General features: G+C 56.0%; 1 protein-coding gene across 1 annotated transcript; it reads right to left on the bottom strand.

The window, feature by feature from the left end:
• Positions 1–1,719: 1,719 nt before the first annotated feature.
• Positions 1,720–12,659, bottom strand: LOC101977776 (taste receptor cell protein 1). The gene is made up of 14 exons (XM_078048951.1): positions 12,617–12,659; positions 11,262–11,806; positions 10,284–10,424; positions 8,403–8,464; positions 6,801–6,958; positions 6,563–6,693; positions 6,201–6,265; positions 5,762–5,901; positions 4,133–4,257; positions 3,970–4,028; positions 3,719–3,864; positions 3,306–3,400; positions 2,480–2,637; positions 1,720–2,048 (listed from the first exon to the last, which is right to left on the bottom strand). Exons 1-13 carry the CDS (start codon positions 12,657–12,659, stop codon positions 2,521–2,523), a joined length of 1,827 nt encoding a protein of 608 aa, XP_077905077.1. The 3' UTR covers positions 1,720–2,048; positions 2,480–2,520.
• Between the last annotated feature and the right edge of the window lie 540 nt (positions 12,660–13,199).

Raw genomic sequence — 13,199 nt, 5'->3', positions numbered from 1 at the left:
TACTCCAGAGGAAATTGTCACCAGGAGCTGTCAACTCTCACGTGATCTTTCTGCCCACCTTCTTTGGTACCTTGGTACAGTCCATTTCTGGCCAGGTAAGACCATGGTCTGGGCCCCTTACAGGATCTGCTAACTTTCCTGCAGGGATGGAAAGCCTTTGGGTGGGGCTACACCTGACTCCCCTACCCTTTCAGGATCCAAAGGCCATCCTTGGTATCACCACAGCCAAATCCCTCTTTGTGTCTTGGTGAGCCCAGGAGTTTCTAGAACGTTCTAGGTTAAAACTTCTGCCTATCCTGATGTTCCCCCAGGGGACCACCAAACCTGCTTTCCCCTCCTCATCCTTAGTCCCTGGCCAGCAAGAGGCTGCTGAGGTCAGTCCTGGTCCAAGACTTCCCTGGCCTGGGCGGCCTGCTCAGAGTCTGGTTTGCCACTGAGACTCCTCGTCCTCTCTGGCAGATCCACCTCTCAGTGCCTCTGATTCTTTGCAGCAGGTGGGCCTCACGTTAGCCCCCATTGCCCAAGCCCTCTAGCCTGAGGCTACCTAGCTCTGAGAGTCAGTCTTCTGCCCCCACTTCCTCTTCCTGCAAGCCCTCCTCCCTCCCCACAATAAGGATGCTGCAAACTCATGTCTAAAACTAAAAGCATTTTTTTTTTTTTTAGTCCTGGAGATTGAACACAGGGCTTCACATATTCTAGGCAAGTTCTCTACCACTGAGCTACATCCTCATCCCCCCAACTCCAACCTTTTTTTTTTGGGGGGGGGGGTACCAGAGATTGAACCCAGGGTACTTAACCAGTGAGCCACAACCCCAGCCCTATTTTACATTTTATTTAGAAACAGGGTCTCACAGAATTGCTTGGGGCCTCACTAAGTGCTGAGGCTGGCTTTGAACTTGCAATCCTCCTGCTTCAACCTCTAGACTCCTTAGGATTAAAGGCAATTTTTATACCAAACAGAAGTCTGTTTCCTAACTTTTCTATACCCAAAAAACATGAGTCGAGCTTCTTGCAGATATGAATACCTCCAGCCCTGTCCACTTTCCTGCTTTTTTTTTTCTTTCTCAGTACCAGGGATTGAACCCAGGGGCACTTAAACACTGAGCCACATCCCCAGCCCCATTTTGTATTTTATTTAGAGACAGAAAGGTCCTAAGCAACTCAGTGAGACCCTAGGTTGCTGAGACTGGCTTTGAACTCACTATCTTCCTGCTTCAACCTCCCAAGCTGCTGGAATTACAAGTGTGTTGCACTCACCTGGCTGAGATGCTGACCCACCTCCTGTGAATGAAGGTGACCTGCAAAGTGCTATGAGAGGCAAGCGGGGCTGCTGTTCCCACCATGTTTCATTCCCTGAGGTGCTGGGAAATCCTCAGGGCCTGGCCTACATGGCCCCCCTCTCCAGGGACACTGGGGACATGTACATATAGGACTGGATCCTTGCTCCTTCTTCTGGACAACCCTGTTTACACCGTTTGTGTGAGTACCTGCTCCCAGTCCTCCTATGAGCCCAGTTCCTATCCTGGTAGAGTGAGAGGTGGCTGCGGGCCTGGCAGATAGACACCATCACTGAGTCTACATCCTTGTGCTTTTCTGGTCTAGCTGTGTGTGCTCCAGAGAGGCTTGTGCCCTTGACTTCCAAGTCTGTAGTTAGCAGGACGCCTGCTGCTTGGAGAGGTGGGAGGTGCCTGGCCCCACAAGAGCACAGAATCAAAAGCAAATGTTTCCCAGACTTTATGCATCATGGGATGAGGCAAGGAGATGCCTGGGGTTAAAGCTCAGCTGGCCTCCCAGCAAGGTGACAGGGGATTGCTTTCCCATCCCCACCTCTGCCCAGGCCCTGAGAGTCCAGTCTTTGGGAGTCCCAGGAGGGAAGACGCCCTCTTGTGGTGTGACCCTGGGCTTTCCTCTCTGGGTTTCTGGGAGATGCTGGAGCCCTGGCTGCTCTCCACAGGGCTGAGGCATTGTCTGTGGAGCCTGGATAAGATGAAGCAGGGAGAGGCCTGGAGTTTGGGTTTCAGTGAGGGGAGGATGTCATGAGGAGTCACCTGGTGAGAAGAGAGGGAAAGGCCTGGAATTAGGAACTGGAGGCTCCCAGAACAGGGCAGCAGTCCTGTAAGATATGGAAAATGACCAATCCCAGACTCATGTGGCCTGGGAAGAGGGAGTGAGGGAGAAGGCAACATGCTGATAACACTGATCCTCTCCCAGTGACAGGACATCCAGCCAGCCTAGAATGGCAGTCCCTGGAGGAAGCCAAAGTATTGATCCTTCCCCAAATAAATCCTTTCCCAGTGACAGGAAAATGGGACCCTGAAGGGAGAGAGATAAGCACTGAATGCTGACCCCAGACCCACCATCTTCTCCAAGTAAAAATACTGCCCAGTAAAAACAAATGTCACATTCTCACAACCTGTTTCCTGAGTGCCCAAACTGACACGCTCTGTCAATAATTAAGTTACCTCTCAGGATAACATACATAAGCACAGAGTCCTCCTCTGGCCCGTGGCTCATTTCTCATCAGGAAAGTGCGTCCACCAGATGCCTGACACCGTTGCTGAATAAAGGCTTTGCTGATCCGTGAAGTCTGCACCCAGCTCGGTCATTTTGTGCTAACAAGCCCTCCATGCCCTGGCCCTGCGTAGAGGGGAAGGACGGGCAGGAGGGCAAGGGAAGCTGAGTTGGGGCCTTCTACAGGGACTTGTGGTGCCACCGATGGGGTCCTCGGGAGGAGGGAAGCAAGACCCTCTCCTCACATCTCCATTTCTCTATTGATTCTCCTGGCCTCCTGAGGCCCTAAGTTCTGTTCCTGGCATCTAGGAATGAACTGGAGGCAAGTGGTTTTTTGGAGGAGTCTGCTGGACCACCCCTGGGCCTCTGCCTGGATAGGGCAGGGGCATGGCTGGTGCATTGACCTCCCCACCTAGGCACTGCAGCAACGGCGCCTGGGGACTGCTCATGGGAGCCAGGCTTCAGGACAGTCCCATCCCCAGTGTAAGCACCTCAGGGCTTTCAGGGAGCTGGGCTCCCCCTGCCTGGCTGAGAGGGCCTCTGTGCCTTGCAGTGTAGCTACTATTAATGCATGCTTTGGTCCCCCAGGCTGGACACTGTGAAAGGGGCCTTCTACTTCAACACCTGGGGCTGTAAAGAAGGGTGGGGTCATGGGGTCAAGCCCAGGCCCCTGGCTGAAAACCCAGCTCTATCTGGCACACGAGGGGACCCTAGGTTCAGTTAGAAAGTGAGCTCTGAGCCCAAAGGTTCAGTCTGCCCTCCAGGAAGGAGCCCCTGCCCAGCCAGACACTCACCAGGAAAAGGATGAGTGTGACAAGCAGGAGGTTCAGGATGAGGAGTGCAGAGCTGGGGGTGCCAGGCTGACGGGAGGCTCCGGAGCTGCGGGTGCCTGCCGTAGAGAGCAGGAAAGCAGGGGCTGGGCGGGTCCCCATCCTCCCTGCCCTGGGAAGGCGAGGTCAAGCCCACAGAGAATCTCAGGTCAGGTGCCTGGCCTAAAAGGTGCTGCAGGAACAGAAGGGCTGGAGCAGGGAGTCCCTTGGGGGACTCCTGGGAGCAGGAAGGGCTGGGCCTGAGCCTGGGGGGGCTGAGACCCAGAAGAAGAAAAAGGAAGGCTGGGGCAGCAAGTCAGAGAGCCCATGGGAGAAGGCAGATGGATGGAGGACATGGGCAGAGGGAAGAGGCCTGCAGGAAGTAGGGAGGCACTGACCGAGGGCTAGGGTGACCATCTCTACCCGGAGGCCCTCATCTTTCTGCAGGATGTCCAGGGCCTGATGCATGCTGTCCTGAATGAGGGTCTGGGCTGGTGTGGCCCCAAAGAAGATGGCACCTACTTTGGCAGTCAGTGGTTCTGGCCTAGAAGAAGGATCCACAGTCTTCAGGCCACTGAGAAACCTGGGATGACTCGGGGAGGGCCTCTCTTCCAGCCTCCTGCTCCCACCCCGGAGCCCAGGCACTCACTGGAACTCCTCCACCACCACTTGGCCAAAGTTCTGCAGAGACCTGAGCCCCCTGGTCAGCTGAGGGTCAGGAGAGGAGGAAGAGGGTCACAGCTCTGCTGAAGCCTGGTCCAGCGCCCACCCCTGCCTCCCTCTTCCTTCTTCCTTCCATCCCACCACTTCACCCATCTCGTTAGCTGCTGCCGAAGCTTCTGGGCCTCAGGGCTGGTTTTGTCCTTCAAAGCATTGGTGAAGGGTTGGCCTAGGATCTGCAGCCACATCTCATACAGCACCAGCTCTGCCTTCTCCCCTAGAGTAAAAGGTGGAGTGTGGGTGACATTTATCAGGGGCCTCATCTCCTAGGAATCCTGGGACAGGACCCACATTCTGCCTCAGGCCACATGCCCAAATCCTACTGCAAACTTGAGTTCAAGAGCCAAAGCTCCCTGCTTTTGTGTGGCCCATGAGCTAAGGGTGCCCCCCCCCAGTACTGGGGACTGAACCCAACAGTGCTTAACCATTGAGCTACTCTCCCCCGCCTTTTTTATTTTGAGACAGGATCTGACCAAGTTGCTTAGGTCCTTCTAAGTTGCTGAGGCTGGTCTCAAAATTTCAATCCTCCTGACTCAGACTCCCAAATTGTTGGGATCACAGGTGTGTGCTCTCACACTAGGACAGCTTTTGCATTCTTAAGTAGTGGGAAAAGTAGAGCATTTTATGACATAAAAATTATGTGACATACACACATTTCTACATCCATAAATAAGGTTTCACAGGAGCATGACCAAGCTCACTGTTGTCTATGGCTGTGTCCTCACCACAGGGGTGGACAGTGTGACCCCTCTAGCTCATGGGATGGCCAATGAGAGGCGCTAGAAGCAGAGTAGGAGACTGGTTTTCTTTCACCTGTCCCTGCTCAGGGGGAGAAGTGCAAAGAGTTTTTGCACCTCCCAGGTGGGGCAGTGGAGGGGCTGATAGACCAGCAGCACAGCCTTCTCCACAAGGGCAGGGGTGCTCTGCTGTCTGATAATGGGCTGTGACGGGTCCTGCAGGTTGGGAAGACTGGCAAAGGAAGGCTGCCCATATGCTGCAGGATGGCTCCCTGGGGAGTGGTTCTGGCCCCTGGAGAGCTGAGTCCCAAGCCAACCTGTCTGCACTCTGGGTCCACTGGCACCTGATAACTGCTCTGGAGGGACTCAAGGGCAGGACTGGAAGGAGAAGCACTGATGTCCCCCAAGAGGCCACAAGAGGCACCGGCACTTTCTGGGCTGAGGAACCTCACAAGAGCAGTTCCAGTCTGTGTGGCTGGAGTGCATGGAGTGGACCCAGAGCTCTCTCAGTGTGAGTGATGAATGGCCATCTCTTTATATGGCACAAGCCTGCCTAAATGTCCCTATGGGAGGGGCTCAAGGGGACACTAGGCTTTCTTGCAGATGGGCTGAGCTGAGCAGTTGTCTCCTGACTTGGGACAGATCTCGTTAGTTTTTGGTGGTGCTGGGATGGTACCCAGGTCCTCATGCATGCTCGTCAAGTGCTCTCTCATTGAGCTACATCCACACCCCCAGATCCTGTCACTTAGGATCCATTGAGATCCTGGACAACGAAGGAATTGCCCATCTTGTCTCACTGACCCGAGTTTCTCGCCTCTATCCAGTTCCCCCACCCAACGCTCCATGTCTGCTTTCTCCCTCGGCCCTGGCACTTGAACTTTGCTGTTGAAAGGAAGTTCTGCCCATCTGCAGAAAGGGAATGAGGAGGCCTAAAGAGGTAGGACACTGCTGACCAGAGACAACAGGGACGCTGCACTGACTCACCATTGGCCACAATGCTGGATTTCTGGAGGATGGGATCCATGATGCTGTGAGCCAGGTGATTGGCCAGGCCTCTAAGGTGGGTGGGGATAGAGTTCTGGAACCTGTACTCCATGGACACTCTCACCCATTGGTCTTTGTTACTAGGGAGGAACAGTGGACAGTGCCAGGGTCACGGGCTCTGTGCCAGCATGGGTGTCTAGAAGCAGGCATTGAGCCCCCATGTGCACACCCTCAGGAGGGAGCTTCCTACCTCCAAGGGCAGAGCTCCGTGAGGCTAGAGGGAGCTACCAGCACAGAGTCCTCCCCTGGGTGGCCCCCAACTCAATGCTTCCATGTCCCAGCTCTGGGTCAGGGATGGAGCTGCCCCTGCTACTCCAGAGAGAAGCCCCCAAGAGAGGGGCAGAGCAGGCTGGGTGGGCAGGGACGGGACCTGACCCACCTGAAAAGGAGCAGGGGGCCTTCCTGGGGATGCTCCTTGTAGAATCTCGACACCACAGGGGTCACCTGCAGGGAGTCCTGGAGGTCAGTGTCCGGATGGTCTCCAGAGCTGGCCAGGAGCTGTCTCTCCTGAGACCCAGGAGGGGTGGGGCAGGATCTGAGAGCCTCCTTGCACAAGGCCTCCTGGGCTGGGGTATCTGGTCACAGAGCCTGGTCACATGTTCCCCTGAAGAGCTGTGTCCTCCTCACGACCCCACCCGACCCTGCCCCCCCCCCACAGGGCCACGCTGGATGCTGCCTCTGTTTTCGAGGAAGGCAGGGTAAGCGCGCCAGCCCCCAGACACAGGGGGAGAGCCACCTCACCAGGTGGAGGATCTGGTCTTCCAGCAGGACAAAGGGAGCAGAACCAGGCAGGACGAGCTCAGGCAGGAAGGGCTTCATGGCCGTGAAACTGATGCAGATGGTCTCCAGAGCTAAGTCGGTGAGGGGGGACCCTGCAAGCCACAGGGGGAGCTGGGAGGCCCCGGGAGCCTCCTCTCCCACCACCTCCTGGCACTCCCTGTGGGCCTGGCACAGAGGCCTGGGGACAGGCAGGACTCACCGGAAGCAGCAAGGCTGCTCTCATCCAGGAACAGGTGCCCCAGCATGCCCCTGGAGGCCTTCACTTGGCGGTACAAAATCCAGAGGACTTCCCGGGCAGAGGGGCCCACAGCCCAGCCCCCGAACACAAGGGAGGCCTTTACAGCTCCAGAGCCAGGCCTGTGGACAGAGCCAGGTCTTCACTGGGCCCCCAGGAGGTGACAGGGACCAGTGTCCCGAGGGAGGGATGTCTATAGGGGAAGCCATTGGTTGCACAGAGAAGTCTTCTTGTATGACTTGAAGCAGGTCCTGTCACCCCTCTGGGCCTCAGTGTCCTCCTTAGTCAAATGGGGATGATGAGCCCTTTTCCGGATGACTGTGGTGAAGCCTGAATGACCCCATCAGGAGAGCACAAAGCAAGTGCTCAGTGAAAGCAAGTTCACCTGGACACCACGGCAAAGTGGCTTTCATGAGAGCACTGTGAATCCTGCCCCGGGCTGGGCAGGGTTACCCGGCTAGGCTGCAGCAGGCTTTGAGCTCTCAGGATGCTAGTCTGAATGACACTGAGGAAACTATCTTCGGCTTCATCATAAGGAGCGGGAGTTCTGGAGACAGGGAGGTCTGAGGTTTTTTGGTTTTTGTTTTGGAGGGTGGTATTGAACCCAGGGTGGTCACGTGATCACCAAGCTCTGTCCTCTAGCCCTTTATTAAATTTTGAAACAGGGTCTCACTAAGTTTCCCAGGCCAACCTCAAACTTGCAATCCTCCTGCCTCAGCCTCAGGAGTCACTGGGATTACAGGCGTGTGCCCCCTTTCCCAGCACGTCTGAGGAATTTCTGAAAGCCTGTGGGATAAACCAGCTGGTCATGTTCTAGGGAGACAGCTGGCCTCAGCAGAGGTCTGAAGAAGCTGTTAGAGAAAGGCCTGGAAACAAGCAGGCTCAAGATCCAGAATGACTTTTCTCCTTCCCTTGATTACCTGTGCATCTCAAGGGTGGGGAGATAAAAGTTCTGCTCAGGCCCAGGGCAGGGGAGTCAAAGGGGACTCCAGTTCATTCCGTGGGAAAGCTTTCTGACCAGCTGGGACGTTGGCCTGGCTAGATAGTGAGCTCCCCATCACTGAGAGTATTCGAGCTTCTAAATTCCTTCGAGTAGGGGATTCTAGGTGCCCCTGAGCCCACTAAAGTGGGGCTGTGACGACTTGGACCTCCTCAGCCTCACTCATGAAATCACAACTGGTTCACAGCTGAATTGGCCACGATCACCCCAGCGTCCTCTTTCCCTGGATGCTCAGAATCAGAAAGCACCTGGGGGAGTGCCATCTCTTCGCACACTCTGCCCTGGGAATGAGGGACTCGTTCTTGCTGCCCTGCCTTCCCACTGTGCCCAGACAATGTCCAGCATTCCTGTCCAAACCCTGCAGCTGGAATCAGGTTCCCAATGGACAGGTGGCCATCTGAGGTCACACAGCACAACCAGGGGCAGAACCACAGGTGGAGTCTCTTCCTGGCCCCTGTGGCTCCTGAACACAGTGGGCGATGGGGGACTGAGTAGCCTGGAATAGTGCCCTGTGGCTGGAAGGCACAGATCAGCTGGGTGGGGGGCTGAGAGCCACATGCACTCACCTGAACTCCAGGATACGGGCGCCCTGGAAGCTGGGGAAGGCCCTGCGGTAGATGAACTGCAGCTGTGGACAGACAGAGCCGTGGAGGCTGGCAAGCCTCCCCTCTACCACCACCATCCCTGACCTGGCCTCTGCAGGGGCTTCCTCACTGACCCCCTGCCCTGCTGGGCCCTGCCCAAGCTGTGCCCTAGGCTGTGGCCAGAGACCTGCCCATCACCTCTAAAACCTGTCCAGGGAGCTGCAAATGCCTCCCTGGGCTCTTCCCTCTCTGCTATTGGTTTTCTTGAAAAATCCCTCTCCAATCCAATCATCCTGGGCTCTGCACTGCAAAGCTGTCACCTAGGCCTCTCTGGCCTGTATTACAGTTCCTTCTCCTGTTCTGTCTCCACTCCTGCCCCAAGTCACTCTCCATGGAGCCCCCGTGCCATCTCTGACCACCTGTCCATCTGGAGGTCCTCACATTTACTGTTCCCTCTGCCTTCAAGGCCCCTCCCTGTTTCATCTGACTACCTTATCTCTACCCCCCTTAAAATTTTCCTCTCTGAAGCCCGGTGCAGTGGTGCACACCTGTAAACCCAGTGGCTCAGGAGGCTGAGGCCGGGGGATCACAAGTTCAAAGCCAGCCTCAACAACTTAGCGATGCCCTATGCAACTCAGTGAGGCCCTAAGCAACTCATCAAGACTGTATCTAAATAAAAATTATTTTAAAAGGGAGAGGGATGTGACTCAAGGGTTAAGACTGCTGGGTTCAATCCCTGGGATAGCCCCTACTCTCAAAAATTTTCCCCCTCTCAGAAAGTTTTCTCTGGGCAACCCTTTGACCCTGGCCATCTGCTTAGCCTGTCTGTTCTTCACGTAGCTTATCGTGATTGTAAGCATTCCTCTGTCTTTTTCCCCCTGCAGACTGGAGGCTCCCTGAGGGTAGGACCACGGTGCACTCAGTATAGTAAGCACCCGAGGAGTTATATGAAGAGATGAATTAGTTGAATGGAGGCATGAACCAGTGAACTAGTGGACACTCAGAGTTCCTCCTAGATGACAGGCAAGAACTGGCACTCTCTACCAAGGCACCTTCATGCCTGTGGTTCCAGAATCTGGCAGGTGGATTTGGTTTGGGGTCCAGAAACTGTGCCTTCTTTGCCAGGGTGTGAGGGCCCACAGGTCTCTGATGAGGCTTTGGGCTAAGAAAAAAGTCAGCCAGACCTGCATTTCTAGCTCAGTGGTAGAGCACTTGCCTAGCATGTGTGAGGCATTGGGTTCTATCCTTAGCACCACATACAATAAATAAATAAAATAAAAGTATGAAATAAATACAATAACATTATATATTTAAAATAAAAAAAAAATAGTCAGCCAGCAGAGTGCGGCAGTGCACGCTTGTAATCCCAGCGGCTGGGAGGCTGAGACAGGAGGATCGTGAGTTCAAAGCCAGCCTCAGAAAAGCAAGGCGCTAAGCAACTCAGTGAGATCCTGTCTCTAAATAAAATATAAAATAAGGCTGAGGATGCAGCTCAGTGGGTGAGTGCCTCTCAGCTAATCCCCATACCCAAACAACAACAACAACAACAACAACAAAGCCTCCTCTGATTTCCCGTGGCAGGGTCTCTGCACTGAGGATGTTTTCTCCCTGCATTTACTCCCCAGAGGTATTTCTGCCTGGGCTCCCCCTTCCTGCCCACTGCTTACTCCACATGTCTCTCCTGCACCCCAAGAAGCACAAGGGTGGTGCTCATTGATTTATGGAGCATTCCCAGCTCAGCTCTGCGCCCAGCTGCGCCCAGGGAGCTTGTGCTCTGGACACAGCTCCGCGCCCCTCCGCGCCCCTCCGCGCCCCTCCGCGCCCCTCCGCGCCCCTCTGCCCGGCATATGGCAGTGGCCTCACCTCGTGGCGGACGTGCTCATTGAGCAGCTGATGCTCCAGGGCCACAGGGTTCCACTGTGAAACTGAGAAGACTTCACTGGAGATCTTGAAGGTCACGTAGTGGGTTAGGTAACTGGGTTCTGGGGCCGAGGATGTTGAGTCCTGCAAAGAGACAGCCTGGCCAGAGTGAGGCAAGTCGTAAGGCTGGGTGGGATCAGCACCTGCAGGGACCCTGGGGGAGCCAGCGCTAGGGGCAGCGGAGGGAAGCCTGGAGGAAGATGGGACGGAGAGGGTGGTCGTGGGGGCTGGGCTGGCAGAAACTCTCCACCCAGGCCGAACTGTCCCTTGAGGCGTGGCTGGCTGTGGAACTGTCGCGGGTAGCAGGGCAGGTGTGAGGGGAGAATCTGGGGTCGAAGGCACTGGCGCAGACTCCAAGCGCGGAGGAGGACTTCTGGCTCTGGTGGTGAGGGAGGAAACTGGGGCCAGGACTGGGGATGGTGGTGGTGGTAATGGTGACAGGGAAGGTGACAGTGACAAAGATATGGCTGATGGGGAGGGAGACAGGGGCAGTGCTGCTGAGGGCTGTGGGGAGAAGAATGGCAATACTGAGGGCAATGGCCCCAGGGGACCACTGGGCCCCAGGCCAGAAGCCACAGCAGCTTGGGGTGGTCTTGAGCCTGCTACAAGGGCAGGGGAGATGGTGTCCAGCCCTGACAACCCTGGAACTGCAGGCGCAAGGGACTCTGTGTCTGGCTGTGTGTTAGCCATTGACTCAGCAGACTCAAGTCGGCCTGGGGACACCAAGGACACCAAGGACACCACCTTCCCTGGGCCCCTTGGTGCCAATGTCAGAGACGGGGAGGCTTCTGGCTTGAAGAAACCTGCTGTTGAGACAGATGGCATCTGGACACTGGGAATGGGGGTGTGCCTGACCGAGAGCCAGGCTGGTGGTCGTGGGGGTGTAGGAGTGGTGGGGACCAGGGGTGCTCTGGCTGGCACCTGAGTTAGTCTAGGGGTGGCAGATGCCCCCAGGGTTGCAGAGGCAGGAGCCTGGACTGTCACAGACGATCCAGGGATCTTGAAGTTCTTCCCAGTCCCACGGACAGGAGAAGCCCATGACTGTAACATGGCAGTAATCTTCCGAGTTCCAGGGGCCAACATGGTGTCTGCAGGTTCAGTCACTAAGGATTCTGACTGGGACTCAGTCAGTGATGATGATGCTGGGCCAGGTGTGGCCTTGCCTGAGACCTCAGTTTTTCCCAAGGGGGTCAGCTGGTGTGAGGAGGAATCCAAGGACAAGTTTCCAGGAGCCTGGTGGCCCCCAGCTGGCCCCTGAGAGAGGGCTTCTGCCCTTTTCCCAGGTGCTTCCAATTCCCCACCAAGGAGGGAAACCACGTTATCAGAGGTCTTTGTCAGGACGTCTAGTGCCAGAAGTGCCCTCTTGCTGACTTGCAGAGGAGATGCACCAGGGGCCAAGGGTGACTGGCCAGAGTCTTTGTGAGCAGAAGTAAGGGGCAGGACAGAAGCCGAGACCACCATGAAAGCTGCAAAACAGGAGAGGCCCTGTTGGGACACTGTGGGGGCAGGGCTGGCCCACAGCCCCTGGGACCTCCCCTTCCCTCAGGAGCCTGGGAGATCCAAACCCTGGCTAACCTTTGCCCCCAAACCACTAAGCTACCCCAGGAAAATAACCTCCCACCAGATGTCCGATGCTAGCCCACCAGACAGCCAGCCCTGCTGCCCCCCAGGAAGGACTCTAGAGGTTAAGGGACTCACCCGAAGGGTCCCTCTCTCTGCGTCCCATCCCAACTTCACCCCATAGCAGGGTCCCTCCCTAAGGGAAGGTCCCTGGGCCCCAAGTGCTCCACGGGATCTGAGGCCTGGGGCTCTGGCTGATCTGTTTAAATGACTCCTGGGGCCCATCCCAAGGGTGCTGGAAGTGCTGCCCATTTCATCATGGCCGAGGCTCAGGCCTGACCACATTCCCAGCACTCAGAATGGTTCTTGGGGACTGGACAGGAGGGATGCATATGTGGGGTCACCTCTGAACTCTGGGGATTAATCCCTCACCTATCTACAAGTGTGCACTGAACCCCATGCTGGCCTACCCTGCACCAGGTTCCTTCAGGTGGTAACCCTAGTGCTCTCAGGAAGCCCCAAGCCTGGGAACTAGGGACTTGGGCTCTGGCCCTTCCCTGGCATCCTCTTGGCTGGCCAAGGTAGACTCATACAAGAACAAGGAAGGTCAGCCCTGATGTGGGAGCTAGCGGGGCTCACCCCTGCCACCCCCCCCCAAGTGAGTGGGTAGGGACAAGGGCCTTATAGTCTAGCCTGCCTTGTCCCTACCCCCTTACCAGCCAGGAGAGTCGCAGCAGCTGGAAGACACTGCTCGCCCATGCTGAAGGCACCTGCAGGCTCCCAAGGCCCCAGAGTCTGGCACAGACTCGAAAATGCCCTCAGGTCTTGTGCTGTTGGGCCGCAGGCTCTTGAAAGGGGACACTGTTGTCTGGCCCACCGCCTGAGGATGTATGGGCCAGAAAACACATTGAGGAAGAGTCTCAGGTGAGGCTGGTGATGGTAAGGGTGGGAATGTGGTGTGGGACCTGGCTGCCGTGACAGAAGAGTCACAGGAGGGTGGTGAGGATAGCGAGGTTATGATTCAGATGGTCGTATGGGGAGCTCTGAGTGCAGGAGGATGGAGCATAAGGATGATAGGTTGATATTTACGGCCATACCCCATCCCCAACCCAGCTCCTGTCCCAGTTTGGTCCCTGCTCCCACTTCATCAGACTGAGTGGTGAGTCTAAAGAACCAAAAAGAGAACTGTCCCCCTGCAATGGTCCCACACAGAAACCTGATCACAGGCCTTCACTGGGTGTGGGGTGTGTGGAGGATTTGGGGCTTTGGGTAGAGGGTCCTTCCCAGACCCTCTTGTCT

Source organism: Ictidomys tridecemlineatus, chromosome 5, assembly GCF_052094955.1.
Source record: "Ictidomys tridecemlineatus isolate mIctTri1 chromosome 5, mIctTri1.hap1, whole genome shotgun sequence".
NCBI lineage: Eukaryota > Metazoa > Chordata > Mammalia > Rodentia > Sciuridae > Ictidomys > Ictidomys tridecemlineatus.
Note: the sequence above shows the minus strand (reverse complement) of the source record. Positions and strands in the feature narration are given on the sequence as shown.